The sequence below is a fragment of the Contarinia nasturtii genome, unplaced genomic scaffold (genome assembly GCF_009176525.2).
Source record: "Contarinia nasturtii isolate CC-2019 unplaced genomic scaffold, AAFC_CNas_1.1 Cnas_scaffold_2229, whole genome shotgun sequence".
Classification (NCBI taxonomy): Eukaryota; Metazoa; Arthropoda; class Insecta; order Diptera; family Cecidomyiidae; genus Contarinia; species Contarinia nasturtii.
In genome coordinates this window covers 382113-410074 of record NW_022199552.1, presented here as the reverse complement: position 1 = coordinate 410074, position 27962 = coordinate 382113, and the positions used below count along the sequence as shown (strand labels likewise).

At 35.2% G+C, this 27962-nt stretch overlaps 4 protein-coding genes and 1 pseudogene across 4 annotated transcripts; 2 read left to right on the top strand and 3 right to left on the bottom strand.

The window, feature by feature from the left end:
* Positions 1 to 17: 17 nt before the first annotated feature.
* On the top strand, positions 18 to 10265 carry LOC116348023 (OTU domain-containing protein 7B-like). The gene is made up of 4 exons (XM_031778872.1): positions 18 to 486; positions 5558 to 5791; positions 5923 to 6087; positions 6190 to 10265. Exons 2-4 carry the CDS (start codon positions 5674 to 5676, stop codon positions 8547 to 8549), a joined length of 2643 nt encoding a protein of 880 aa, XP_031634732.1. The 5' UTR covers positions 18 to 486; positions 5558 to 5673; the 3' UTR covers positions 8550 to 10265.
* Positions 10266 to 11220: 955 nt separating this feature from the next.
* Positions 11221 to 12118, bottom strand: LOC116348024 (40S ribosomal protein S12, mitochondrial). The gene is made up of 2 exons (XM_031778874.1): positions 11923 to 12118; positions 11221 to 11839 (listed from the first exon to the last, which is right to left on the bottom strand). The coding sequence occupies exons 1-2, from the start codon at positions 11972 to 11974 to the stop codon at positions 11343 to 11345; spliced, it is 549 nt and encodes a 182-aa protein (XP_031634734.1). The 5' UTR covers positions 11975 to 12118; the 3' UTR covers positions 11221 to 11342.
* A 277-nt stretch (positions 12119 to 12395) lies between these two features.
* On the top strand, positions 12396 to 14654 carry LOC116348038 (CXXC-type zinc finger protein 1-like). Its single transcript, XM_031778888.1, has 5 exons — positions 12396 to 12551; positions 12825 to 12946; positions 13015 to 13038; positions 13164 to 13621; positions 13732 to 14654. The coding sequence occupies exons 1-5, from the start codon at positions 12519 to 12521 to the stop codon at positions 14583 to 14585; spliced, it is 1491 nt and encodes a 496-aa protein (XP_031634748.1). The 5' UTR covers positions 12396 to 12518; the 3' UTR covers positions 14586 to 14654.
* Positions 14614 to 20237, bottom strand: LOC116348037 (DNA-directed RNA polymerase III subunit RPC1). Its single transcript, XM_031778887.1, has 13 exons — positions 20101 to 20237; positions 19898 to 20027; positions 19692 to 19841; positions 18952 to 19626; positions 18070 to 18867; positions 17877 to 17985; positions 17629 to 17774; positions 17200 to 17560; positions 16170 to 17074; positions 15966 to 16084; positions 15573 to 15895; positions 14957 to 15141; positions 14614 to 14878 (listed from the first exon to the last, which is right to left on the bottom strand). Exons 1-13 carry the CDS (start codon positions 20142 to 20144, stop codon positions 14696 to 14698), a joined length of 4128 nt encoding a protein of 1375 aa, XP_031634747.1. The 5' UTR covers positions 20145 to 20237; the 3' UTR covers positions 14614 to 14695.
* Positions 20238 to 21296: 1059 nt separating this feature from the next.
* LOC116348034 lies at positions 21297 to 27816 on the bottom strand (annotated as a pseudogene).
* Between the last annotated feature and the right edge of the window lie 146 nt (positions 27817 to 27962).

Below are 27962 nucleotides of genomic sequence, written 5' to 3'. Positions count from 1 at the left end.
GAGTACGACTGAGTGAGAGAGGTATGCATAAATCAAAACAACAATCGAAGTTTGTCTGAATCGACGAAGCAACGAACAAACACACGTACGCAATTGACAGAACGTCCAACGACGACAAGGCGAACAGAGAAGAAATTTATTCATCACCAAAAGCCAGAAGCAATTGCAAATAAAGTGATTATTTATATTTGTGGTGAAAATAATTCCGAATTGAATTATATTACAATTGAATATCAAATGAATGTACACAGTAACAACATAAAGTTCTGAATCGTACAATTGCGCGAGTGTTGTGAAACGAGTGTGAAGAAAAATAAAAGAAGCGTAACATTCAATTGAACCTTCATCAATTAATAAGAGCGTAAAGTGACGACATATAAAAGATCGAAGACGAAAAAAAAAGTTATTTTGTTGTAAATCCTCGGGCGAGATCGAAAGAACAAAATGCGAAGTTTTGTGATAGATTTGTAATTAGCTAAGGTCAAGGTAAGGATACATGGCGATGGTATTTGTGCTAAAAAAAATTGTGAAAGCGAGAAAAAGTGGGTGTTTTTGCGTTTCTCTTGATTTGCAATTAAGGAAAATCTCATAATAACAAACTAGATTATAAAGTGTACGTGCATATGCAAATAGGCCAGCTGAGATGAGTTGTCTTCTCTGACGCAGTTGTTCATTTTTCAGTGTATGTACATGCAAGAATTCCGAAAACAAGAATGAAAACAACGAAGGAGAAGGCAAGCGCGAGAGAGCGCGACAGAGAGAAATGTCAAGTGTTTATTTTGTATTTTTTTAGTTGAGTGAGTAAGTTCAGTGCGTATAGTGGTTCAATAAAATGTGTGATTGAAATACCGTGTGTTGATTTCACATCGAACGTATATTTAATTTCTCTTCAACTATAATTATTACGTGAGAGATTTTTGCCCTTGGTGTGCTTGTGTGCGATACCGTTTTCGGTGGTTATCCAAATAAGTGTATGTATGAGTATTTTGTGTGTTGCGTGTTTGAGGAAGTACAGCGAAAAAGGTAGATAGAGAGAGCGCGCACGCAAGAGAGAAAGAGAGAGTCAGAGCAATGAGTAGTTCATGTGTTTATGTTATTTATTCGAACGGTATAACTCAAATGAACCGTAATATCATACCGATTGTTATTTTTCTTCTTTCCGATAAAAGAAAACTGTACACAGTTTTGTTGTGTGCATGGAAAACTTTTTTTTTCATTCGCCATTCGCGTTGTATGTGTAAAATTGAACGGAATTGGAAATTGGTTTATTTGTTTCTGTTACACAAGGAAAAAACCGACCAAAAACCATCGTCGCGTGGATTAGTGCAATAAATGCATGGCTTCGAACGTTTTAGAGATTATTATTACATTTCATACAATTGTCTACGGTATTTCTCTTCATTTTCTCTCTTCTCTCTCTCTCTCTCTCTATCTCTCTCTCTCTCTCTCTCTCTGTGTGTGCTTAGTGTATTTAATTACGCGCTGAATTCGACGACCTTTCTAGTTGGCGTCATCGAAGCCCCCGACTTGGACTGTGTCCAAAAAATTAAAAACTCATGCCGACTCACTTGTCATTCCAGTGATCTGAACATGAAAAATGCTAAAAAAAAGCTTATTTAAAAATAGACGATGAATAGATTTTTGTGATTTTGCGTCGTTCTTGCCGTGTCAAAAACATATGATCTGCACTCAAATTATTGAGCACCGTTTTTACCTATCTCCCACTTCGTCTTGGTCTGTATCACATGCCAGATCAATTCGTCTCCGATTCTCAATCTATTTCTATGAGTCGTACAATAAAACAAGTGTTACAATTGCTGAACCAGTGGTTTAATGTACCCGAATGCCAAAAAACCTGTACACACACAACACACATACACACTCGATGTCAATCAATTCGAAACAAACAAACAAACAAACAACAAAATTGAGATCAAGCCCGTCATCAACATTTTAGAATGCGAACATCGCACACATACAATCATCATTCGTCTGAAGCACTTTTCTGTATGTATGTACAGTATGCACAATGAAGCCACATACAATTCGAATAAATGTACGCGCATTTATTTTTATCTTCATTTTGTGTACGTTTGCGGTGAATGAGCAATGATCAACATAACCGTTTGTCAGTGAGCATCAATGTTCGCATGTTTGTTCTCATTCTCATTTATTTCGATGGATGATGATTATTATTGCTTACACAGAGGCAAAAACACACACATACAATCTCCAAAACAATTTGATTTCGATTATAGCGCAGTCCAACAATTTTTGGATTTCATTCTCAATGAGCTCATGCCAATTATCGGACCCACTTATATCACTACATTCAGGTTCACAAAAGGAATAAGCAAACACATCGTCTATCGTTTTTTTTTATTTGAAACGTGTCAATATCATTCATATGTTGATGTCATACCTCTGGAACGTCTATTCACACTTTATTTGAATACTAAACATGATTTCGTACACGTTTAAAACAAATACTTTCCGACAACTCTTTTTTGTTTTGCTTCATTTGAAAAAGTGTTTCCAGCATTTTTCTTTCATTCAATTGTTTTGATGTCGGAACAGCGGTGAGAATAATTATTATCAATTTTGCGTGAAAATATTCCGAGTTTTTACGTCGTAGAAAAATGAAGCGAATATGTTCATGCGAAAATATGATTGGAATGGATTTATATGGAAAAGTCGGGCAAAGTTTCCTTTTTTTTAATTTCTGAGAAAAAATTTTGAATTCAAAATGAGTCCACAAAATTTGGATTTGAAAAGAAACATCTTTATACAGAGTAATCAAGTCTTTGTTGACAAGACCAACTCATTTTATGCTTCCGATGCGAAAAATGTTTGAATAATTTGTAGACATTCTGTCGGAGGTGAACAGGTTCTTTTCGGAGAAAGAGCAAATGTTCATAAATTCGTGCCCAAAAACGTGTCTTATCATGAAACGCTCTTCCGAGAAAGGCAAACTTGATTAATTCAACATTTCTCGATAAAAATATCCAACTGCAAAAAATTCAAGCTCATTGTCATTGGAAAATGTAGGAAGCAAGAGTCGGTAGGTGCGAGTGCATTGTTAAAAATCAGTGTCAAAGTCATTATGATGTATGTGGTCTGCATTCGAGTGCGGAATAATGGCAACACATGGATACGATGTGTGACTTGGATCGCGAGCATTGTTGCATTGTATTGAACAAGTTCTCAAGGAAGTCATCATCAACTGAACAATGTTTTACAAACAATACAAAATGCATTGATTTTTTACAATTCAACAATAATTCGACCTTTATATTGTGACAATGTCTGAGTTGCTTCAAGTCTAGTTTGACAATTCCTCTTGAATCTAAAACAATTCACAATTTGTTTTTTCGCCAAAACTATACACGAAATATAAGTGCAATCCATTTTATAAATTTCCGCTTGAAGTTATGATGCCATAAATGGAAGTTGGCCAGTGTGGGCACAAAACGAATCGCATCTTAAACAATTCAGCTCCATAAAAAGTGACGAGTTTCGCAACTACGCAAAATGTTATATTAGCAACTTGTTTCGAAATTCATTCGATACTAATCACCTTCAGCAGCATTTATCGACACACACACATACACACAGAGTCTCGATTAAATGATAACTATAACTTGTATTAAATTGCAGTATGTATGGCGAACACGCGCAATTCACACGTATTAATTGAAATTTATTCCATTTTATTGTACGTAGTCGTTTGGTTGATTGATGAATCGATGATGACGATGATAATTAACCCATCCGATGATTAGAGAACGGCGATTTAAACGCACATGTGAAACAGAATGTAATTGTCTTCGATAAATACTTGATTGCGCTGGATTAAAAAAAACACACGTTAATTCGAGATATACAGGTCACGCCTTCCCATATTACTAGAACGATCGTTGACCTTGAAATGGTGCGAATGAAATAGTTTATATTTAAATTGCCGCGACACGCAAAATTGATATACACGGTCATTTATGAAAAGATACATGTCGCAAACTCTTTTTTATTCAATTTAAATGATTCTTATCGCCCATTTATGTCAAAGAGATGAAAGCCAAATTCAATGGAAAAATTCATTGAATTGGATTCATTTGGTTTTGTAACAAAAGCGATTAAAAAAACAGAGGAAAATAATAAAATTCATTGAAATAAATTGAAACTCATAATTAGGTTGAATAAAATGTACATTGTTAATGGTCTATTGAAATTCGATTTCTGAATAAAGTTGCCAAATTTGGTGAATTTTCAATGAAATTTTTCTTATTTCGATAAGAATGGATCAGCATCCGTGCGAAATATCGCATATTACTATTGCTCGTAAACAATACTTGTGCATCGGATGAACAAGTAAATACATCGTTCTGTAAAACGCAAATAAAAATTTCAATTTGTTATGTAGTGTGATGATTCACGTTGTAAAATCAAACGGAATGTGAAGTAAACCGCAATAAAATAATCGCATTTTTACGATTCAACTACATGCGCAAATTGATCGAGGTCATAAAAATTCGTGCATGCACATTAAATAAATGCGATTAACGACATGTATATCTCGAACGGTCCAACATTTTGCTCTTTATGACAACTTCTGCGATGTGAGCACATTTTTGCTGTATTCTATTTGACAAACGGTATAATTCCACTTTTTTTTAGCAAAATATCTTTTCTATACAAGTTTGGAGCTCAATACATTTTCAATGAATCGCTTGTTATCGTTCTTATCAAACAATGAATCAGAGTTACATCAATGACGCTGAGAAGGTCGTTTAGATATATAACTTCACCTGCATTCTATTGCACTTGAACTGAAAACGACACACACACGTGTTTGTTGTTGTTATCTTATACGACAAAATTGAACATTGGTTTCACATTTGACCACAATATTCAATTTTGTTATTCAATTGCATGGAGCAAGCGAGTGCAAGTAATTGAAACAATTGGTTAACCTAACACGAATTAACAACAATTCAATCGAAAGTCATATTGTTGACTTGAATGAGTCATTCAATTCGACTAAATTTCGTAACACAAAAACAAAACACACCGATAACATTTTATCGGTCGAATCGGTTTGTTATCATTGAACTTGCTGTTGTGATATAATATAATGACTAACATTGAGCGAATGAGTCGGGAAGTGAAATGAGTGATTTTATGTGACCAGAACAATTTTTCTTATCTTGGTTGTTCTTGAACTGGAAAAATTGGCGATTTACACAAAAATAATACTAAAACTAGTTGAAAAAAACTCGTAATTTTATTTTGCATTTTTTTTTTTTGCTTGTACGAATGCTTTGTGCGTGAATTTTTTTCTATATTTGTTGGTAATTTTGAATTTAAAGAAAAATAACTCCAAGTAATTTATGATTTCTGAATGAGATACCACAAAAACCCACTTTCAGCAGTTGTATGTTTTGCACTTTTCACATTGAATTGATCAAAAACTATGTTTCTTGTTTCTATTTTCCTTCCACATTGTGCCATCTAATCATCATCACCATAATCACACCTCCATCTCTATCGATTGAAACAGTTGAAATCTGGCAATAGAACATCGTGACCTAATCATCACTTGAAACAAAAACACATCACACCCAATCACACTAACCTCCTTCTTCTGATCAGTGCAACGCAACACACAAAATTGGCATGGAAACCCAACTGGTGGCCGAATTCGTTTCGAAAACTAGAGCCACCCCAAATGATGCGTTGAGCTGTTTGAGGACATGGGGTTGGGATCTCAAAAAGGCACTCATCGATTACAATGGTAACCTTTTGAGTTTCTAATTTTTCACCATGATTCTATATGTTACTATTTCGATTTGTGTGATTATCTTTTCTTATCACTGAATTTTATCTGCAAAAAAAAATTACAATAAATTCTCTTTTAATTTCCAGATACATCGACGAATGAGTATTTCAATGGTAAAAGTGGGCTAAAAGTGCCCGTTGACACAGTTGATTTTGTGGATCGTTCGTCCAAAGCATCAAACACATCACAATCAAATACACATCAACGAAAGAGTTCGCTAGCGAAATTAGATTCGGTAGACATTGTTGACTGTGAGTAACTTTTTACTTTCCATCACACCCAGTGTGGGAAAGATATTTTTTTAATAAATCAAAAATTTCGAAATTAATCCAAAAAAAATGTTTCGTTCGCAGACAAAAAACTGTACCGTGGTATTTCGCGAGCAACCGAAAACGAAAATTTGGTATCACGTGCCCGTACCGAAGTCGCAATGGATTTACATTCAAATTGTTTAAATTCGGTCGATAATGTCCAGCAATTGGATATGCCCGATTACACATTCACTTTGCCCGATTTAACAATTTATTCGGATGAATTTCGTACTTTTCTTGAAAAAGACCTAATTGAATGTTCAACGTTGAATTCATTAGAAACGGCGAATCGTTTAAATTGGTGGGCCGATGCTGGTTTTTGTCGAAAATTATGGCCATTAGCAACGACCGGCGATGGAAATTGTCTATTGCATGCGGCGAGTTTGGCCATGTGGGGTTTTCATGATCGTAAATTAACATTACGCACAGCATTACATTCGGTTTTATCGTCCGGTGAATACAAAGATGCCTTATGGAGACGATGGCGTTTTCAACAGACTCGCCTGAATAAGCAAGCCGGTTTTGTGTATTCAGAAGTCGAATGGGTTAAAGAATGGGAAGAAATTGTGTGTATGGCATCACCGGAACCAAGACAATCGAAAAGTGCATCAAGACGTCGATCGGTCGCAATAAATGAATCCATCGATGACAATGCCACATATGAGAGTCTTGAAGAAGTTCACATTTTTGCATTGGCCCATGTATTGCGGCGAACGATAATTGTGATTGCCGATACCGTGTTGCGTGACATGAATGGTGAAGCGATGGCACCAATACCATTCGGTGGCGTCTATTTGCCATTCGAAATCCAAGCGAATGAATGCTATCGGGCTCCATTGCTGTTAACTTATGATATGGCACATTTTTCTGCATTGGTTTCAATGGAAGCGTCTAGTGAACAACCACCGCCATTGATTCCATTGATTGATTTCGAAAATGTACTGTTACCGATTCAGTTTTGCATCGATCCGGGTGTGAATTTCGATTGGAAAACATACGATGGTTCCGAAGGTAATTGGGCGTTAACTGACCGAGAACATATCGCATTGCTTAAGGAGTATTTGGACATTGTGTATGCAACACCGTTGGGAAGTCCAGAGGAAGAAATCTCTGTCGATCTGGTCGACGAAGAGTATGACAAGCGAATAATTGACGGTGAACTTGGATTTGGCGATGATGCCAATCCGAATAATGGCAAAAGCAAAGCAGCAAAACAATTACAAAGCGTAGCAAAGCAATTTGGCAGCATTGGAAAAACGATGAGCAAAAAAATCAAGAAGAATATTGGCTCAATCACAAAAATTGGCAGCAACAATAGTAATGGCGGCAATGGTAAAAATGGTAAAATTAAAAATGGTCTGCCATCCGGTTCGTCGACGCAAAGTTTTACACGACAACGTGTACTTTGTGCACAATTAAAAGCCAAACGGCATGATTATCAAGATGAAATGATAAAAAATTATTTGGAATGTGCACAGGATCGATTCATGGAAACGGAACGAGCAAAAGAATTACGGGAAATTGAACAACAACAATTGGATATGATGAAAGCAAAGGCCGAATCACCAGTTGAACCGGAACGTGAAACAAGTTGTATAAATGCTGGATGCGCAAATTATGGTACATCGGCCACATCATACATGTGTCCGATGTGCTTTGAAAAGCAAAAAGAACGTGAACTGAATAATTGCAATGGTTTACAGGATGGACCACGTTATGGAACAGGTAACTCGAAATTTTATACGCATGCTGATGAAAAGAGTCATAAATCAATTAAACGATTACCATCATTTCGACGGCTCAACGAACAAGATCAAACGCTGTATCTATCGAATTCAACATTTTATAATGATGCACGACCACAAACAGATGTCACATCAAATGAATATCGACATGGTTATACAGAAACAACGGGCAAAACGGTCATCATTCCCATTCGCATGGAAACCGATGGAACGGATTGTGTTGATAGTGGTGTGGCCAGAGCATATTCGGCCGGCAATACATTGATACAGAATGGCAGCAATTATTCAACATCACACCCACCGCCGCATAATATTCTTGGTATTGGCGATCCACCCATCTCGAATGGACCGTACACAAGTACCATCAATATTACGGCTGCTACGGAACCAAAACAATCGAATTTAACTGGCCGACATCCACATGACGTTTTAAAAAAGAACAATGGCATCATTTCATCGTATCTGGAACATATTGATGATCCAAAATCTAGTCGTATCGCTACACCATTTTTACAGGCACAACAATGCCGGACCATCGATTGCAAATTCTTTGGCAATGCCAACACCAATTTCTATTGTTCTAAATGCTGTCAACAACAACAGCAGCAACAACAACACCATCCGAAAACACAAAGCAAAATTCTAACTGACGTTTGAATCTCTTCTGCTTACATCTTTTTTTAGTTTTATTGTACATAAGCCCATTTAATTTTGCCCATTTTTTTGTCATTTTCGATTGGTGATGACTTTTTTTTAATTGACGAGAGTAAAATAATTGGCGAATTCTATTTATTTTTGTACATCACATTTATCTCGCATAGAAAAAAAATGAACAAGAAAAATCATCTATTCTTTCAAAAAAAATTTTTTTTTTAGAATAAGTACTTTTTGATAATTATCAGAGCATTTAAATTTAATTTCACCACTTTTGTTCAACAAAATTGACCAAAATTTTTATTCACATATTATTTATGCTTACAAATTGCAATAATTTTTTTAACGAGATCCATACTATAAATTCTCAACAAATTCAAAAGGTCGAAGAAGAAAAAAGAGTAAAAGGTTAAAGGAGAAAATTTTCGGGAAAAATTCTTAAATTCAATTGACATTGATTAAATTTTTGATGAATTGAAATTATTGAAAAAAAGAAAAAAAAATCGCATAGAAAATCATCTGTTAACAATTATTTCCTGATATGACATTTTTCATACATTTCAATTATTTTCTCAATAATTTTATATTGATCAAATTCGAATTTTTATGTACACTAATTTGGATTTAGTTTTAAATTTGAGTTCAATTTTTTTAAAAGAAAAAAAAAGAACGTATTGACAGCTGTTGAATTAAAAAAGAAATTCATATTTGTTGGAGATAATTCAAACAAGTTATTTTTTTAAAGTATTTTACTTGGTCATCCATTCAATTTCAGCTTCGAAAAATGTCTGTCAAATTGTATTTTCGGCATAAAAAACTACAGGAACAAAAAAAAACTACGTAAACTACTTGAAAATCGATATACTCCTAAGCACACACATCACTACTATAATTATAATAGAATGTGAATGATTGAAGAGAATTTCTTCGGCAAAATATGAGACCAATAACGATTATACAAAAACATATACGCGTTGCCATTCATGCAAAGAACTTTCACACAATTGTTTTTATTGTCACAAGAAATGTTGTGTTTTACAGCAAATATAAAAACATTGTTTGCTCAATTTCGATCCGAAGACCTACTCCTCTTTCATTCACAACAGTATATCTAATCAATACAAAGATAAAGTAAAAAAAAATATCATCATTACACTCACACATTATCAATCACCAAAGAAAGCCATATAAGAAATGGTTGAATAATAATATGTTTTTTTGCGGCCCAGGGTTATTTGATACGTCTTGTGTCACCAATTCGGTAGATTCGGATTGAAATGACGAAAATAGTGTTCAAGTGAAAAAAAATAATCTCATTGTAACAGGCAGTATTAAAACAAACGGCAGCTCATGACGCTGAATTTTTTGGCAATTCTATTGTACAAATTTTGAAATAGTTGATTGGCGTTTAAAAAAAAATCTAGGAAAAAATGTGTTCGAAAAACATACTATTACAAAAATTAAATAATAATTTAAAATAATAGATTAAACTAAACTATTGACCATGTTTCGCAATCGAATCTCGTCCGATTCAAGAGACAAGTGACTCAAGTCATATCGAATTCCCTTCTTCCAAAAAAAAATCATACAAAACTAAAATTACATTATATTCAATCAAATTGCAAGAAAACTGATCGATAAGGCTAATTCACTGTTAATCTGGTTTCAAAACAAACAAAAAAATTCGTCGAACTGATTTGTACAAAAAAAAGACAAACCTACATACTACACAAATGTTGCACTCGAAGTCATGAAACCAAAATTATAATTTCGAAATGCAAGCAAATAAAACTATTCAAGCTATATGACAATGAATAAACCCAAAGTGGTAAAGTAAAAAAAAAATATTTGCTTTGAAACGTCCCCGACTTGTAGCTTGGTCTATACTCTATATTACAAATTCATGCGAACATTTTGGGATTTCGTTGATTTTCACAAATAAAGCTCAAGATTTGAAATAAAAAGTGCAAATCAATTAAATTTCTTGTGTGTAGCATGATATTAAGCCGATTACTCGAGATTTTGCGCTTCACAAACATATTGTTGAATGTTGGAAATGTTAAGCAATTTTCATTGATATATCTGATTTGATGACATGTATTTACAAACATGATTGAATCTTTTATTTTTTAATTTATATTTATCAGTAGCTGTAGACGCCAATTTATACTCTATCTGTACACATATAGATTGATGAATGCAATTGTGGTATAAAAAAATATGTTCAGTACTTCGATTCAAATCGAATGAATATAATATATATAAAGAAAACTGTTTATTTGTAATGTGCCTTCTAAGCAAAGTAGAATGAAGTATGCAAACAAACAAAAATTATGTTAGGACAGTTCACGTTTCAAGGCGCTACACGTCATTCTTTTTGTTTTCTTCAATTTTGAATATTTTAAATACCAATCACACACACACACACATTGATTTAAAATTGTTGAGCTTATCACAAGATACAATGTATTTATTAACCCAAATGCAAAACACGGAATGAACTAAACAAAATAATTATTAAAACAACAACAAAAAAAAAATTTATTGAAAATATTCAAGAGTTTATTTATTATGGATAAGCAAATGCAAAGCAAATATTAACGATTTCTGATTTATCATTTTAAATATGTGTAAATAAATAAAAAAAAACCACTTTTATTGAAATAACAATGAATATGATGGAAAGTGTTCTTTATTCTTCTTCTCATATAGATTCAAACTACATCTGTGTCCGATTTTTGTATTATTAACTACTTCCAACTGATAATATTATTCTTAACATTGTTTTCGTCGAGATTAGTCTTTTTTCTTGACAACGTGTGGTAAATCATAAACACCTCGAATACATTTAATTTTAACGCCTGGTGTGTCACGCAATCGCGCAATTTTACAAAGTACGACATTGTGTTCTTGTAAATTGTGTCCTTCGCCTTGTACATAGGCCGTCATTATTCTTCCCGTTGACATTCGCAATTGAACACATTTACGATTTGCTGAATTTGGCTTACGTGGCTTTTTGATCAATGTACGCAACACGACACCTCTGCACAGTGGTTTACCATCAAAGATATGCCGTTTCTTTTTCATTGTTCGAATATATGGTATGCGATGCATTTGCAAGAGTCTATCTTCACCAGGTAGTTTTGCTGGTTTCAACGACTCCAAGTAGTCGGTCACTATCTTTGGTGTCAGCGTCTGAATTTGAGTCAATGGCACAAATTGACGTTCGGCGGTTGGTGGTGCGCTCAATGACGATGAGAAGGCACGAACATTTTGTTGAACACGGTTCAACGCTGAAATTGAGAAAACAAACATTTGAAAATACATCGAATGTTGTGCATTGAAAACATAACCTAAAATGAGATGGAGAACTTACATTGATTGGCTATCAAGCTGGTGATTGAAGCAACACGCTTCAAAAAATTCATATTCAATTGCTTTTGCTTCACCAAAAATACCGATTTTTCTGTAGTTTTACCAGTTTTCCACGATAATTTTGCAAAAAAACATCACCTCCTCACATGAACTCTGCAACACACAGCTTTCAATGACAGAAGCGTCAAATTGTGACGGACGGAATCGTCAAGTCGCTTAAAAACGAAGAGGCCTTCGTATTATATGGACAAATTTAGAAAGATCAAATTAAATGAGAACAAAAATAAAACATAAAAAAATTGGTTGTTGCAAAAAGGAAGAAGAAAGAAATTCCGAAAATCTTTCTTCAAATGAAATAAATATGTAATGATAAAATGGATAAAAGAACTCCGTAGAAAAATATATGAATTTCCAGTAGATGGCACCATCAACGCCAGGTGCGCTGTCATTATATTCCAAGTCAATTGAAAAGCAAATGCACAAAACCAAACAATCGACCAGAAAAATTGTACAAAATTCAATAAACAAATGAACACATCTCTGTATCACTTATTTAAAATAAAAAAGTAAAAGTTTTTCGAAAAAAATACCACAAAAATGGACGATAGCAAGAAAAAACACAAGCGTTCGGTGAGTAATATTCAATTTTTCACACGAAATTCAATGCGTATTCTTATCCGCATATTCTGACACATCATATCGTTTGATCAAATCAAATTGATGATACTTGTAATAAAAACCAATGGATATAAGCCAAGCATTATCTTCATAGTTTTTTCCCCGATTTTTGTTTCGGAATTTTATTTAAAAAGTATTCACAAAGAAATGTCTATCAAAACGCAAAAAAAAAACACGATTTCATCAAGTCACACATTTATTTTTAATGAAAACTTGCACTTTTAGAAAGAGGAGATTGCCAAGGAGTTCGAACTACCAGAGCGAAAAAGTAAGATTGCAACGATTATGAAACATGATGAAGAAGCTTATTGTATATGTCGATCATCCGATTGCTCAAGATTTATGATGTACGTATATATGAATCAGTCAAAATGAGTTGTATTAAATCCTTTCTTTCATTCCACTTTGTACATAGTGCGTGTGATGCATGTGAAGAATGGTAAGTAATTTTATTTTATCACTTAAAAATTACTTACTTATTATTATTGATTGTTTTACGATTATTTTTCGATTATTTGTCGATTATTTTAAATTAATTCTTTTCTTTTGTGATTCTTCCCTTAGGTATCATGGTGATTGTATAAATGTAACCGAAAAAGAAGCGAAACATATAAAACATTACTATTGTTTGAGCTGCAAAGAATCTGATCCATCCCTGCAAACTGTATTCCGTGCGGTGCCAGTTGCTGTGGCCGGCATCACTGCCGAAGATCGTAAGGCAAAGAAACTGGCAAAAGAAGCGAAAAAACGTGAAAAAGAAAGCGCTCGCGATGGCGATCGAAAAAAGGATAAAAAAGAGCGAGCGACCAAATCAAAAGAACGTTGTGGTTATTGTTCGGCATGCACGGCACCAAGTTGTGGTGAATGTAATGCATGCCTTGCTCGTCAACCGGGTCGAAAGCATCGATGTGAACGTCGTATGTGTCTGAATGCCAATTCGAAAAAAGAGAAAATTGCATCGCGCGCAAAACGTCGTCGTCGTTCATCCAGTCCGGAGATTTTCATCAATCCCGAACTCGAAGGTACATAATTTCATTTGTCGTTCATCTAATTCGATCAATTGTTTTTTATTGATTTTTTTTATTAATTTATGTTTTGTTCGTTTTTTACTGAACATTCTGTTCCCTCAAAGGTGATCGTCAGTGTTATGGACCAAATTGTCGAATGACCTCAAAGCCCCAATCGAAATATTGTTCCGATGCATGCGGTCTAAAGTTGGCCACCAGTCGTATTTATCAAGTATTACCGCAACGCATCCAAGAATGGAATTTATCGCCGTGCAACGCTGAAGAACGGAATATCAAACAGTTGGAAGTGATTCGTGCAAAACAGGTCACTGTTCGTGCAACATTGGGTGAATTGGATAAGCGACAAAAAGAATTGGATTTATTGGTCGAGCGTGCAAAACATTGTACACTCGATCCAAAAGCACTTGAGACCACCGAAGAAGATGAAATGTCAATGTATTGTATAACATGTGGCCATGAAATTCATTCACGCACGGCCATTCGTCACATGGAAAAATGTTTTAACAAATATGAAAGTCAGGCATCGTTTGGTAGTATTTTTAAAACTCGTCTCGAAGGCAATTCTATGTTTTGTGATTTTTATAATCCGGCCAGCAACACATATTGCAAACGATTACGAGTTTTATGCCCCGAACATTGTAAAGATCCAAAAATAAGCGATGCAGATGTGTGCGGATGTCCGTTAGTAAAAAATGTTTTTGAATTGACCGGTGAATTTTGTCGGGCACCGAAAAAACATTGCTTTAAACACTATGTGTGGGAAAAGATTCGACGGGCCGAAATCGATCTGGAACGGGTGCGAGAATTTTTAAAACTGGATGAACTTATGGATCAAGAACGACAAGTTAGAGCCGCAATGACATCACGAGCTAATGTTCTTGGATTGATGCTACACTCAACTTACAATCATGAAGTCATGGAGAGACTATGCAGGCAATCACAACGACAACAACCATAATAAAGAAATTACAATTCATTTTTCTTCCATTCAGAATCAATAATAATAAATCATTTTGTATTTAACAAAAAATATGTTTGTAATTTGTCTTATTTATAATATGAAAAAAATTAAGCAAAAATCGGCTCGAGGGGTGGTTCCAACTCGTATTTATCGTGATTATGCATAAGCTTAAATATTCCAGTACCGATTGACGCTGGCATTCCCAAAATAATACGCTCCGATACACCGTCTACAGCGTCGGTTTGACCATAGTAGGCCGCATCGAAGAGATGGTCGGCTGTTTTTTCGAACTGAAATTAAAAAAATTTATTTTATTTTTGTTTTGGAACATTTCTGAGATGGAGAAATAGAAGAATATTAAGTCTTACCGATGCCAAATTGAAAACTGATTCTCTCATTTTGGCCAATCCATGCCGAGTGATACCAAGCACTTCACCGCGACTTGTCATTTGACTGGCCAAAAGCATAATGTGTCTGTGATCGACTGTCATACCGTGACCTTCCATCACATCGGTGATTTCATTCATGATGGTTGTTCGAGCCGCTTCAATACCTAGAGAAAAGAAATCAATGAAAATATTGAATACATATGAATGGGGTAGAATAAAAACTACTTCTCGAAAAATTGCTATTTTAAAACGAAATCTAAAAAAAATTTCAATAAAAAGTGAATCAATTTTTTTTTGTCCAATTGAAGTGAATCAAGAAAATTTTGTTCAATAAAAGTGAACTAAAAAAAAAATTTCACTCGGTTTTTTCAGTGTAAAATACACTAAAATGAATTTTTTTTTTGGGTTCACTTTTATTGAACAATTTTTTTTTGGTTCACTTCAATTGGACGAGAAAAAATTGATTCACTTTTCATTGAAAGTTTTTTTTAGGTTTCGTGTTTAAACATTTTTCGAGAAGTAGTTTTTATTCTACCCCATTCATATATAGAATGTATTGCCATCCACAATATAATGGAAAAGAAAGAATCAATACCCAAAGTTTGATACACCTCCCAAATGTTATTGCTCCTAGTCTTATGGCCAATAACACCGTACGTCGCCATTACTTGTCCCAACCCAGTTCCTTCAACACAGAGCTTATAGCTTTCCGGTTTGGTTTGGTCATCAACAGCAATTACGGCACGTGAAACATTCGGAAGACCAGCAATCACAACATTTGGAATTGCATTGACTAAACGAGACAGCTCAGCATTCAAAGCATGACCGTGTTTCACCGAATCTGGGCGAACCAAAATCAACGACTGACTGTAGACCATCACATTTTGTGGCTTGAGGCGGAGTTTTGAGGTGCAAATTCTTGAAAACAAAAAGAAAAAAAAATATTTAACTTGTACCAATAAATATATCTAAAAACCATAAAACTCACGAATATTGAATGGTTTCAGCGTTGACCTCAAGACCTAACACCCGAATACGATCCAAATCAAGTTTGATGACTAAAAAGCAATCGGTTGGTTTGTAAACTTCTTCAATGTAAGATGAAACCTTGAGAAAAACATGAAAATAGTTGAATTAAAAATAAATGAAAATAAACCTCTTCAAAAATTCCGGTGAATATCAATCAGATTACCTCTCCCAAGGTGGTCTTCTCAATGCGTGCTTTAATTTTTCGTGCATATTCCATGTCATGCTTGAGTATAATCTCTGCGGTGATGACCGGCGTTGATATCATTTTGCTGGCATTTATAATTTCCACAATACGTGGCACTCCCTGTGTGATGTTCATTGAAGCGACACCAGCAAAATGGAAAGTTTTCAATGTCATCTGTGTTCCGGGTTCACCGATAGATTGAGCTGCCAAAGCTCCAACAGCTGTGCCCGGTTCCGTTACCGCTAAATTGTATTTATCTCGAACGGATTCTAGAAATTTTTCCACTTGCCCAGCGGTTGTTCTTTCAATTTGTTTCACCACCGGTGATTTGCATCCACTATACGAATTTTGTAATGATGTCAAACGTTTTCCATATTTTTCCAAAAATTCCAATGATTCTTTCTTAAAATCGCTGCGTGCCTCTTTGAATTCTTCAGTCTCAAGTATTTTATTGGCGGTTGAAATGATTTCATCGCCACGCAACGGTTGCTCATTTTTACATGGATATTTTGCACGTAAATGCATCATTTGACGCACCAGGTCAACCGGTTTTGTTTTTGTTTCCATAAAAACTGGATCCAAACCATCACCGCCATAAATAAATTCAACAATTTCACCGATCGCATTTCGAACGGAACCATCATAATGAACGACCAAATCTTCCAAACATTTTACCAAACGACGTTGCAAATAACCTGTTTCCGCTGTTTTGACAGCGGTATCGACTAAACCTTCACGGCCGGCCATTGTGTGGAAAAAAAATTCGGTCGGTGTTAAACCGGAATAGAAACTATTTTGTACGAAACCACGAGCCGCTGGCACTTTGGAGAATTTTTCAAAATGTGGCAATGCACGATCTTCAAAACCATTCGGTACACGTTTACCTGAGGGGGGAATCACAAAAGAAAAGAATAAAATTTAAAATAATCGATAAGTAATCGGAAATAATCGTAAAACAATCAATAATAATTAATAAGTAATTTTTAAGTGATTTGCCCCTTGCGTTTACCATTGATGGCCTGTTGGCCCACACAAGCAATCATTTGAGATATATTGATGTTTGAACCTTTTGAACCAGACTGGGCCATAATCAATGCACTGTTTGTCGGATGCAATTCACGAAAACACGCTTTCGCCGCCAGCTCACGAATACTGGACAATTCTTTTAAAATGACCGCTTCGAGAGTTTGCTCCGGACTGCAACCAGGCTGACATTGTAATGTTCCTTTTTTCATTTCGTTGATGTATGTGTTACATTTCTCATAACCTTTTTCCAGGAGCAATTGCTTTTCTTCGAGCAATTTTGCACTTGGCGTTACATCACCAATGCCAAAGGAGAAACCACGGTTCATCATGAAATAAGATGCCATCTGGAAAAAAAGTTAAACCATGAATGATGTTGCAAAATGGAGAACAAATGGAATCGAAAGTATTTTACCCGTGCCAAACGCCACATCGCCTTTGTTGACGGTTCTTTTCCAAAATCTCTTAAAATTACGTAGAAAATACTACTTTTTGTTCCTGAACCCAAAGTATTTTTGTCCATGGAACCGCACATCAGTTCCGAATTACGAACGACCACATCTGGAAAACGATGAGAAATTATGGTAAATGTTTATTGATATTTTAATTTTGCTTTTACCATAAACTTTGGTAATTAAAAGAAAATGATGTTATTCAACTTACACGAATCTTTAACACACAAATCTTTGTTATTTGTGTAATTTTTGCCTCTAGTCTCGAGATTGACCATAACAGGATCGTCTTTGTTTGGCCGAAGCAGTAAGTTGAAAATCTAAAAAAAAGTCACAAATTCACCATTAAAAACACGGTTTAGAATACTAGGTAGAACAAGAACCAAAAAAAAGCTTCCACTCACTTGTTTCCCCGTCCAAAGTCGTCTCGGTTTCAAAATGGCAGGTGTCGGAATATCAAGCATAATATTCGCATCAGGTCCGGCTAACAAACAAGCTGCGAGTTGCATCACTTGTTCTTTTGTCAAAAATTCATCCTTTTGTGTGAGTAAATAGCCGCCCGTAATGAAATCTTGTGTGGCTGCAATGAGCATTTCACCGTTTTTCGGTGTGACCAAATTCGATTGATTGCCCATTAAAACGAGTGCTTCAGCCCGAGCCTCTTCGGTTTGTGGAAGATGCAAATTCATCTCATCACCGTCAAAATCAGCATTGTATGGCGTACAAACGCACTCATTAAATCGAAACGTTCGTTGCGGTTGAACTTTGGCCTGATGTGACATGATACTCATTTTGTGTAAACTTGGTTGACGATTAAACAGAACAATATCGCCATCGGTAAGATGACGCTCAACAATATCGCCACGCTTCAAGTCTTGAGCGACTTTCTCTCGATTACCATAGGCCAAGTATTTTTTGAATGACAATCCTTTTTGTTGAACATAATTTGCGCCCGGATGCTTTTCAGTGCCGTTTCGAACGAGTTGCTTCATTCGCTGTAGATTTGCATCATTGACTCGTTCGGGATATGTTAGAATTTTGGCCACACGTTCGGGCACACCCACTTGATGAATCATCAGATTTGGATCGGGTGAGATAACAGTTCGGCCAGAGAAATCGACACGTTTTCCCGATAAATTACCACGGAAACGACCTTGTTTACCTTTCAAACGTTGAACTATACCGCGAGACGATTGTCTGGGCTACGCGTAGAAAAAAGCAATACAATTAAATTAATTTGCGAGATAAAAACTCACACACACAAAAAAAATGTTCAATGCACTTACCAACATTGTCATTGGAATACCGGACACCTCGCTATTAAAATATAATGAAACGTGTAATTGTAAAAAATCCCAATCTTCTTGAACTTGTTCAATTTTATGGCCGCTGGTCATATGTTTGTTGATTACATCATTGATCAATAAAATTTCGCTTTGTTTCATTGTCAGGTCATCTTCAGTGGTTCCCGCTTTAATTTCCGACACAACGCTTGGCCGAATGCATACGGGCGGTACAAAGACTCGTGTCACTATCAAATTTGCTGGATTTGAATCAGGCGACGTCATGCCAAGTAATGGCACATCTGATTTTGGAATTCTCTTGAACAAATCCAACACCTGCAATGGATTCATTTCGCAGATCATTGAACTCGGTCCAATCATTGAGGCCAATTCTCGATTTCGTGATGTTGCATCTTGCAATTCATGCAAATGTTCTTGCATGATGGGATCGGTCGTTTTCTTTCCACGAAATGGTTCGTGCCAAATTTTCATCAAACCGGGACCCTTCTTTACCGGCCCATTGATTGCACTGCAATTCGGACATTTTGTATGTTTTTTGGCTTTGGCCAATATTTGAGCTGTTATCGACTTCTTCGCCAAGTATGACAGATTTTGGTTTAATAAGCGTCGGCCATACACTTGCTTATCGGCATCTTTTAACATCACACGAGCGCAGGTCTGTGGTTCAAAAAAAAATTGATTGAAATATAAATTTCACAAGCAACGTTGAAAGTTATTCTTACCTTGCAAATGGCCTGTAGAATTTGAATGGTTGAACGAAAATGACCAACATGATAAACTGGCAATGCCAAGTCTAAATATCCAAAATGTCCGACACATTCATTCAATCCTTGGTTGCAAGTCACACACTGTGCATCTTTTTGGCTTACACCCTGAAAGGGATGGTTTTTGTCATTGTTATCTTATGCGGGAAAATGTACAAACTCACCATACGTCGATCCAAAACACCGAATGCCATTGGCTGTCGTCCATCATTGTATAGATTCTTTGATACAATCCTAATGTGCGCCTCTTGTTGAATCTCCTCTGGACTATCAATTCCGAATTGTACGTGTGATCTATATGACAAAACAAGTTCACAATTGAATTATTAACACGATTTTTTTTAGAGAAAAAACAAATTACACTCACATTTTCTTAATTACGTCAGCTTCACGAAATTGTTCTTTCGGCATTTTGATACGATTCTTATGACGAAAAATTGAAATAAAACTAGAAAATATCCAAAATTTACTCGAATGCGTGCGACCACATTGTTGTCATTTACTAGAATATCACACACACTGATGACGTTTCAATGAAAAAAGCCGCTAATGACAGCTGTCAACGAAACTGTCTAACATTTTTTTATGTCTAATTTGACAAATTGTTATGAGGCGCAAAATAACGAAACAATTTTATGCTTTCAAAAGAGAGATTTTATTCTTTCAATTGAGACTGACAAAAAATATAGATGAATTACACGTTTTTTTTTCATCATTTAATTTTCTTCGATTTTTTGGATTCATAATTTCCTCTGAATTTTTCCTATTATTTGAGCTACACACATGATTAATATTGAAACATCAACATCTATCGAATAATTTGTATTGTTTTCACATGCCGAATTTGATTATCGATTTGTTTTTTCCTTCTGTTATAACTATAAATAATTTTTAAAAAGTGCCGGAACAAAAAATCCAACAAAAAAGTCTTCGTTTTTTGTGTATTTTAATCACAGAAAGTTTCAAAGAGATCAAAATCAAGTACGCAAATTTGCCACAGGCAGACACTTGGATATTTCATAATATTTTATAAATATGCTGAATTTTCCGAACGGATTGAGCGATTTCGAGGTTTAAGGTATCGTTGGAAAGGTATCAATCTCTGGAATAAGAATATCGATGCTTCAAGGGTCAACGACATTATTTAGTATCATCTATGATCGTGAAACTGTTTTTTAAAGGGCCATATTTTGTTGATAAGTAGACCGATTTTCAATGTTCCATGTTTTTTCTTCCAACCCTACATCAATTCGGGCCAAAATAATGCAAAACGATGACTTATTCATTCAGTACATATTTCCAACATTAATTTCCTCCCAGATTTTCTCTTTATTTATTGAATAAATATAACCAATAATCATTTGGTTTAGCAAAATATTGAATAAGTGAGGTTTGTTTCGGTGATTTCGAAATTGGGTTCTTCTTATGAAATTACAAAAAAGACATTTCATGGACTGCCTTCCGCTGTGATATAAGACATTTTATTTGCGATAGAATGTTGGATTCTTGTTCATTCCCTTTTAAAAAGTCAAAATAAATTTATTCAGTTCGATTTCTTCATTACTACGTACATTTTTCGATATTCGATTCCACATTTTGACGCAAGTCATGATTTATTTTTGTTAACAACGGTGATTTGCCACATCCACATGAATTCGTGAAGTCATCTAAATCTAGAGCCCATACCATAGGCCAGTGTTTATTTTAGATGGTGTAAATTAATCTAGATAAGATATAGATAAAAACAGTTTTTTTGGAAACCATCTAGCTATAGATAAAGATGAGTATCTAAAAAAACTATCTAGATACCATCTATATAGTATCTATCTAAGTATTTTTTCTAGATACTTTTCAGATGAAAACAAGTGAAAGCCAATTTAAATATGTTTTTCGACGCATTTTTTTATTATTATTAATTTCAAGCTAATCATGCGCTACGACGCTTTTCTTCCATTAATATTCTATTCGAACTGATTATGATTATGCGTAACGAGTCGTAACTTACGACGATTAACAAAAAAAAATTATTTTTTTATGAATTACTGTCGTTTTCCCCATCCATTCTCGACTATTTTTCCTTGTCTTTGTCGCCACTGGACGACCGACAACAAAAACAAAATATATATATGGCAGAAATAGAAAAAAACGACCGCAAATATGAAAAGAAAATGTACTTGATTTTGTCATAAAAAGACAAATTGACTTTGTATTCGTCGATGTATTCATTGATCTAAACAGTGCCTTATGTGTAATTCTAATAAAAAATATCAATCGTAAACAGAACAAAATAATTACGATAAGTTAAATAATCACCGAATGATTCTTTTAATTTCAAATCATTTTTTTTATTTTTCCAATTTGCCAAATAGCCATTTTATATGCATACATATTGATTTTGAACCTTTTGTCAATTCAAATGAAGGTTAAAATATCCTTTCTTCCATACGATTTTGATTTTCATCTTTTCGCGATCTAACGAAAAGATGTTTAGATATCGTTATTATTTCTAGATAGATATTAGATTAGATGGTCAAATTTTGAACTATCTAGATGAGATGTTTAGATACCATCTTATCTATCTTATCTGAGTATCTAAAAATAGATTGTCATCTAAAGCAAACACTGTCTATAGCACCACCAAGCCCCATATTCATAAGATATTCAGTTTTGGTTGAAATAGTATCGATGTCATCATAAGAAACCCACTGATCGCCGCTATACGCATATGGGCCGATTCGATTCTTAGCATCACGTACAACTGTTCATCCATTGTTCTTGGTATTGTTGCAAATCTCATAGAATGACGTAAATCCAGTTTCCTCGGTGAAAATTCCAGCATTACCACTTCCAGTTGATGGATCGTTCATTCCATTATTTTGTGAGTTTTCCAATGTGAATGTTCTGCCATAGAGCGGAATGCCCAAAATAAGTTTCTCTGGTGCTGCTCCTCTTTCAATCCAATAATTTACTGTATAATTGACGTTAAGATAATCATATTTATCGCCGGGATAGTAATAAAGTGGTGCAACATGACCTGTTTGATTATCATAACCGCCGTGATAGTCGTACGTCATCAAGTTTATGTAGTCCAAATGTTCAGAAAGTGCCGGAATGTTATAAGCTGCATCAGAAATATTCTTGCCGCCTGCTACAGCAGCTGTCAATAGCCATTTATGCTCTTTAAATTTTTCAGATAGTTCTTTAATAAGTTGCACAAAACTTTCCTGCTCTTCAGGGTTTCCATCTGGACAAACTCCAATTCCTACCTAACATGCAGGGTACTAAGAATGACTTCTACCGTTCTATATAACATAATGTGCTGAATTGTTTCGCCACAGTTTATTGATTGAAATAATATTTCGCATGGCTTCCTTTTCACGAAAATAATATTGAAACGGCATTGTATGTTTGGCGTTAAATAGTTGTTGAAGAGTTTTATTCACGATGATTATGACCCAGAGGTAGTTAGAGCTATAGGCGATTGCCTCAGGGTCATGTCAACCTATAGCCGATGTACACAATGTATCAACCATCCGCGACATTCACTAGCTTCGTTTTCTTGCTCAGCCAGTCAATGCGATTGCGACTCGAATGGTGTATGAAACGATCGTGCAAATCAAGAGAGACCAACTGAAACTGATTGAATGAACCGATGAAAAGCCAACCAAAATAACAATTTCCAATCGGTAAAAAAACACCAACGGGCGCAAGTCCTTTAAAATGTGTTGCATAAACTATACAACATCAAGAGATTCTCTATGTCAAATAAAACTGAACATTTAACAACATCAAAATATCGTCGCATCGGTGATTACGGTCTGCCGATTTCGATCGATTTCTCGACAATCTTCTTGATTAATTGTTTTTCAAAATCGGATTATCTCATTAGCCTTTATCTATTCAATCAATTATTAAATTGTCTTATTGTAAAAAATTGAACAATTAACACGATTACTTTTTTTTTTCATTGTCCTTATGCATTATAAAGTTACAGTTTTTTTTAATAATTATATGTTTGTCGGTATATTGATACTCGAAAAACAAAGGAATATTAACTGGGTCTCTGCAAGAGAAATTTATTCAATGGAAATACTGTAACATATTTTATATCGAAAATAACAAATTTATTATATAAATAATAAAAATCACTCTTGATAGCCAAATTCTAAGGAAAAAAAGTGAGATAAATTTTTTTCTTTAAACGGAAAAACTGAATGAGGCAGAAAATTAATTAATTAAATGATTTAAATCATTTGATCAATTTGTTGCCTCCTTTTGTTTTGTGATTGTTGTAATAGTGTAAGTTCAAATCTTGCTTATATTTATAACTCTTTTCACACTTATCACATTTGAATCGTTTGCCGTTGTGATGCCGCTCAATATGCCGATTCAGATTTTCCGTTCCGCTAAATGCTTTATCGCACAATTGGCATTTGACCCTTCCTATGATGTGTATCACCCGTTTGTGTGCATTTAAACTTTGCTTTTTATCATACATATTGCCGCATTCATCGCATTCGTATTTTGGTGGTGGTTTGTCGGCGGCGGTGGATGAAACAGGCTTTTCTGTTGTCACAAAATTTAACCATCTGCTGTGTCCATGTATCTTCGTCGTGTTGAACTCAATTCCTTCGATTGCCTCAATATGAGCTTGGTCATTTGCGGTGGCCTTACGTTCGAAATGATGGGAGATTTGGTGGTGTCCTGTTACTAATTCACTTCCACAAATGATGCAGTACACTTTTGTGCCAGCAGGTAATTTGCGTTTGCAATCATTCCATACATCTTTTCGAAAGAAATTATCTTCTTTCATGGACTCTAACAAGTATAAGCCCAGTTGTATTTCATTATCGAGTGACTTCAAAACATTGATCGCTTGTGTTGGTACCACTTCGCCAACCTCATTCAACATTTGAATGCGATCGGTTGGGTCGAGGATCGATTTTAATGCCTCGTGGACACATACCTCATAAATGATGGGTGGCATACAAATTTCTTTGAGTACCACCATTTCGAATTGTTTTGGGTATGTGGCCCCAATCATAACGATCAATTTGGTGTAGAAAACATCTTGACCAACACCAAATACTTTTCCATGTAATTTAGATTTGATCAGCCTAATATGATGAAGTGGTCGAAGGGTGCCGAACACTCTATGACTATACATAGAGTTTACCTTTGCTTTGCTTCCCCCCGTGTACACTTCTTTATCTTTATACATCATTTTATAGCCGATGCTGTTCATGTTTTCATATTCTTCTTTGTACATCGATACGAGCTGATCGTACAACAACTTTCCATCGATATTCTTAACTGCAGTTTGTTTGGGTCGTGCCAGATGAATAACTGGATGTCCGTTTGGCGACGTCGACGACTCTATTTAAAAATTATTGAAAATGACCACATTATGAAAAATGATTATTTATATTGTGTGGAAGGAGAGAGACGTAGAAAGAGTGAGAGAGAGAGAGAGATGAAGAAAAATACTGAATTAATTAGCAATCTATTGATTGCTGATCCATTATTTTTCTACATCTCTCTCTCGTTCACTCTCTCTTGCATCAATTTCGATTTCTTATAACAACAATATAATTACCGTTTTCTTCGGTTGGGTCCAAATCCAATTCAATACCATCTATAACGTCATCAATAAGATCCTCCACAAAATCAACATTCACAGCTGCCGGTGACCATTCGCTTTCGTCGAATTTTTCAATTTCAGTAAACTTTTCCAAACATTCGAGAAAATAGAGTCCAAGTCGGATTTCTTGTTCTGCTTTTGGTAATATAGTGATGGCTTTTCTCGGCACGAGTTCGGCTCGTCCATTCAATATCAATTTTCGGGCATCCACATCGTATGTGGCTTTGATAGCCATGTGAACGGTAGCCTCAAAAATTTTAAATGGAATGCATAGATTTTTTAGTACGACAATCTCGAAATTGTCATTCGGGAATTCGTTGCCCATGGCATTTAACAATTTTGCATAGAGTCCTTTGTGTGTTCCATCATAACTTCCGTTCACTGTTGCTAAAATGTTGGAGATGTGTTGGATTGGTCGATATGTTCCACAAATTGAGTCATACATAGTAGATCCGATTTCGGCACCGCTTCCACCATAGTAGCGCAACTTCTTTTTGTAGCGATGAATGTATCCGATGGTCATCTGGTTCTGGTATTCATCTTTGTACAATTCGACCAGCTGATTGTACAAATATTGTCCAGTTACATTCACCACGTTTTCCTGTTTTATATTTGCTATGCGAATGCATTTCTTGGCTAAACCAATAACTTGTGGCTTAAACCAATCGATTTCTTTTGGCTTTTGTCGGTGGCTTTGGAATGTTTTTGTTTGTAGTGGTGAATCTAATAATTACACACAAAAAAGATAAATAGAATGTATTCGAATATTCATAAATGTGTGTGGGGTAGAAAAAAAGAATTATTTACTTTTCTGTTTCTTTGGCATCGCCGACAAACGAATGGGTGTTTTGGAGGTTGCTCGGTTTTTCTCAATTTTCTCAACGTTTGCTGTTTGATTTTCTACAAAATTAAATAAATAAAATGAACACCACATTCATATAATGTTAAAAGAGAGACGTAGGAAGAGTGAGAGAGTGAGAGAGAGGAATAGACTGGATCAATTGATTTTAATCAATCAATTAATTAATTCAGTTCATTTCTTCACTCTCTCTCTCTCGTTGGTTTTGTCTCTCAACTTACCACCATCATTCGTGGATTGAACTGTGTTTGCCTGTTTTTCCGCGAGTTTGTATGCACCCGAAACAGCCGTACTTGTGACTGTGGTAATGAAAATATAGAAAATTTGGTTGACCAATAAAAAAAAACTGATTGATTGAGTGATTTACTAGCATACCTTTTGCAACGACTGGCGGCAGTGGAATGGTTTGGCTTTGTTGGTCACTTGATGTTGTTAAAATCCCACGATCATCGATGCCTCGGAAAACCTCTTGGTTTGTTTGCTGTCTTTCATTTAGCGCTAAATTTAATTGTAATCGGGAAAGAATGAAGTTTTAATTTATTTTCGTTAAAATGATATGGCTCGATACACAAAGAGAAATGAAACATAATTGTATGGTAGGGTTTTTTTCGATTTTAATAGCAATCTACATCTATTACGACTTATTTCACATAGTTTCGAGAGCGGAAGAAATTTTTGAAAGTAGCCAAAAAAAAGATAGAAAAAAATTCGATGGTATGGATTTTTTCATTTGACTTCACAAAATACAATCATAACAATTAATTTGGTATAGCTTTGAGAGTGGAAGAAATCTTGGAAAGTATTTAAAATAGATGGAAAAAAAATTCGGTAGAATAGATTTGGTCAATTTTCCAATGGCATATATACCTTTTGTAACAAATGGTGGCGGTGAAATGGTTTGGTTTTGTTGGCCACTTGATAGTACCGAATTTACATCTTCATCGACAACAGTTCCTTGGGAAACCTCTTGATTTGGTTGCAGTGGTGTTACAGATGGCAGTGAATCTAATTGCAATGGGAGAAAAAAAATCGAATTTAATTTTCTTTCGTGGTGGTGAAATGACACATTTTGAAACATGATAAACATTCAAAACAAACATTTATTGTTTGAATGTGGTCAAACAAGTGTACGAAAGAAATGTTTTTATATATTGTGCTGTCTTTAGATTATTTTTTCCAACACATACCATTCAATTGAAATGCCGTCGCTGGTGTTTCATTTGAATCATTTAATATTGCAAATGATCCAGATACAGCTGTGGCGACTTTATTGTTGTCTTGTTTCTTGAAGTAACGATTAAGCGTACCATTCGCAGACGTTTGAATTTTATCCAAACATCGCTTCTTTTTTGGTATCGAAAATGGTGTGTGTGACTTCTTTATCGATTCAGATCCAGTCGTCTTTGTATTGGTACTTGAGCCGGAACCGTCCATTTGTTTTGGAGCAAAGAATCGTTCGATCGTCGTTGGTACTAATGAAATTCAACGGGGAAAATTAGAATTGGATAATATTTGTGTTTTGGTGTTGTTTAACACTTACCGCTTGGTTTTTCAACTTTGGTTTTTGTACTTTTTGCCTCCATCTCCATCATCCATTGTGGTAGGGTTCGTTTTTTAATTGGCTTACGACCAGCGGCATTATCGTCACTTGTTACGACAGTGGCAGTGGCAGTGGCAGTGGCAGTGGCAGTGGCAGTGGCAGTGGCAGTGGCAGTGGCAGTGGCAGTGG

Coding starts and splice junctions, on each gene's coding strand:
- LOC116348023 (XM_031778872.1), top strand. CDS start 5,674: ATGGAAACCCAACTGGTGGCCGAATTCGTTTCGAAAACTAGAGCCACC. Junction 5,792..5,922: donor GGCACTCATCGATTACAATG/GTAACCTTTTGA, acceptor TTTAATTTCCAG/ATACATCGACGAATGAGTAT. Junction 6,088..6,189: donor TTCGGTAGACATTGTTGACT/GTGAGTAACTTT, acceptor TTTCGTTCGCAG/ACAAAAAACTGTACCGTGGT.
- LOC116348024 (XM_031778874.1), bottom strand. CDS start 11,974: ATGAATTTTTTGAAGCGTGTTGCTTCAATCACCAGCTTGATAGCCAAT. Junction 11,840..11,922: donor CAGCTTGATAGCCAATCAAT/GTAAGTTCTCCA, acceptor TCTCAATTTCAG/CGTTGAACCGTGTTCAACAA.
- LOC116348038 (XM_031778888.1), top strand. CDS start 12,519: ATGGACGATAGCAAGAAAAAACACAAGCGTTCG. Junction 12,552..12,824: donor AGAAAAAACACAAGCGTTCG/GTGAGTAATATT, acceptor TTGCACTTTTAG/AAAGAGGAGATTGCCAAGGA. Junction 13,622..13,731: donor CATCAATCCCGAACTCGAAG/GTACATAATTTC, acceptor GTTCCCTCAAAG/GTGATCGTCAGTGTTATGGA.
- LOC116348037 (XM_031778887.1), bottom strand. CDS start 20,144: ATGCCGAAAGAACAATTTCGTGAAGCTGACGTAATTAAGAAAAT. Junction 19,627..19,691: donor TTCTACAGGCCATTTGCAAG/GTAAGAATAACT, acceptor TTTGAACCACAG/ACCTGCGCTCGTGTGATGTT. Junction 15,142..15,572: donor GGAGGTGTATCAAACTTTGG/GTATTGATTCTT, acceptor TCTTTTCTCTAG/GTATTGAAGCGGCTCGAACA.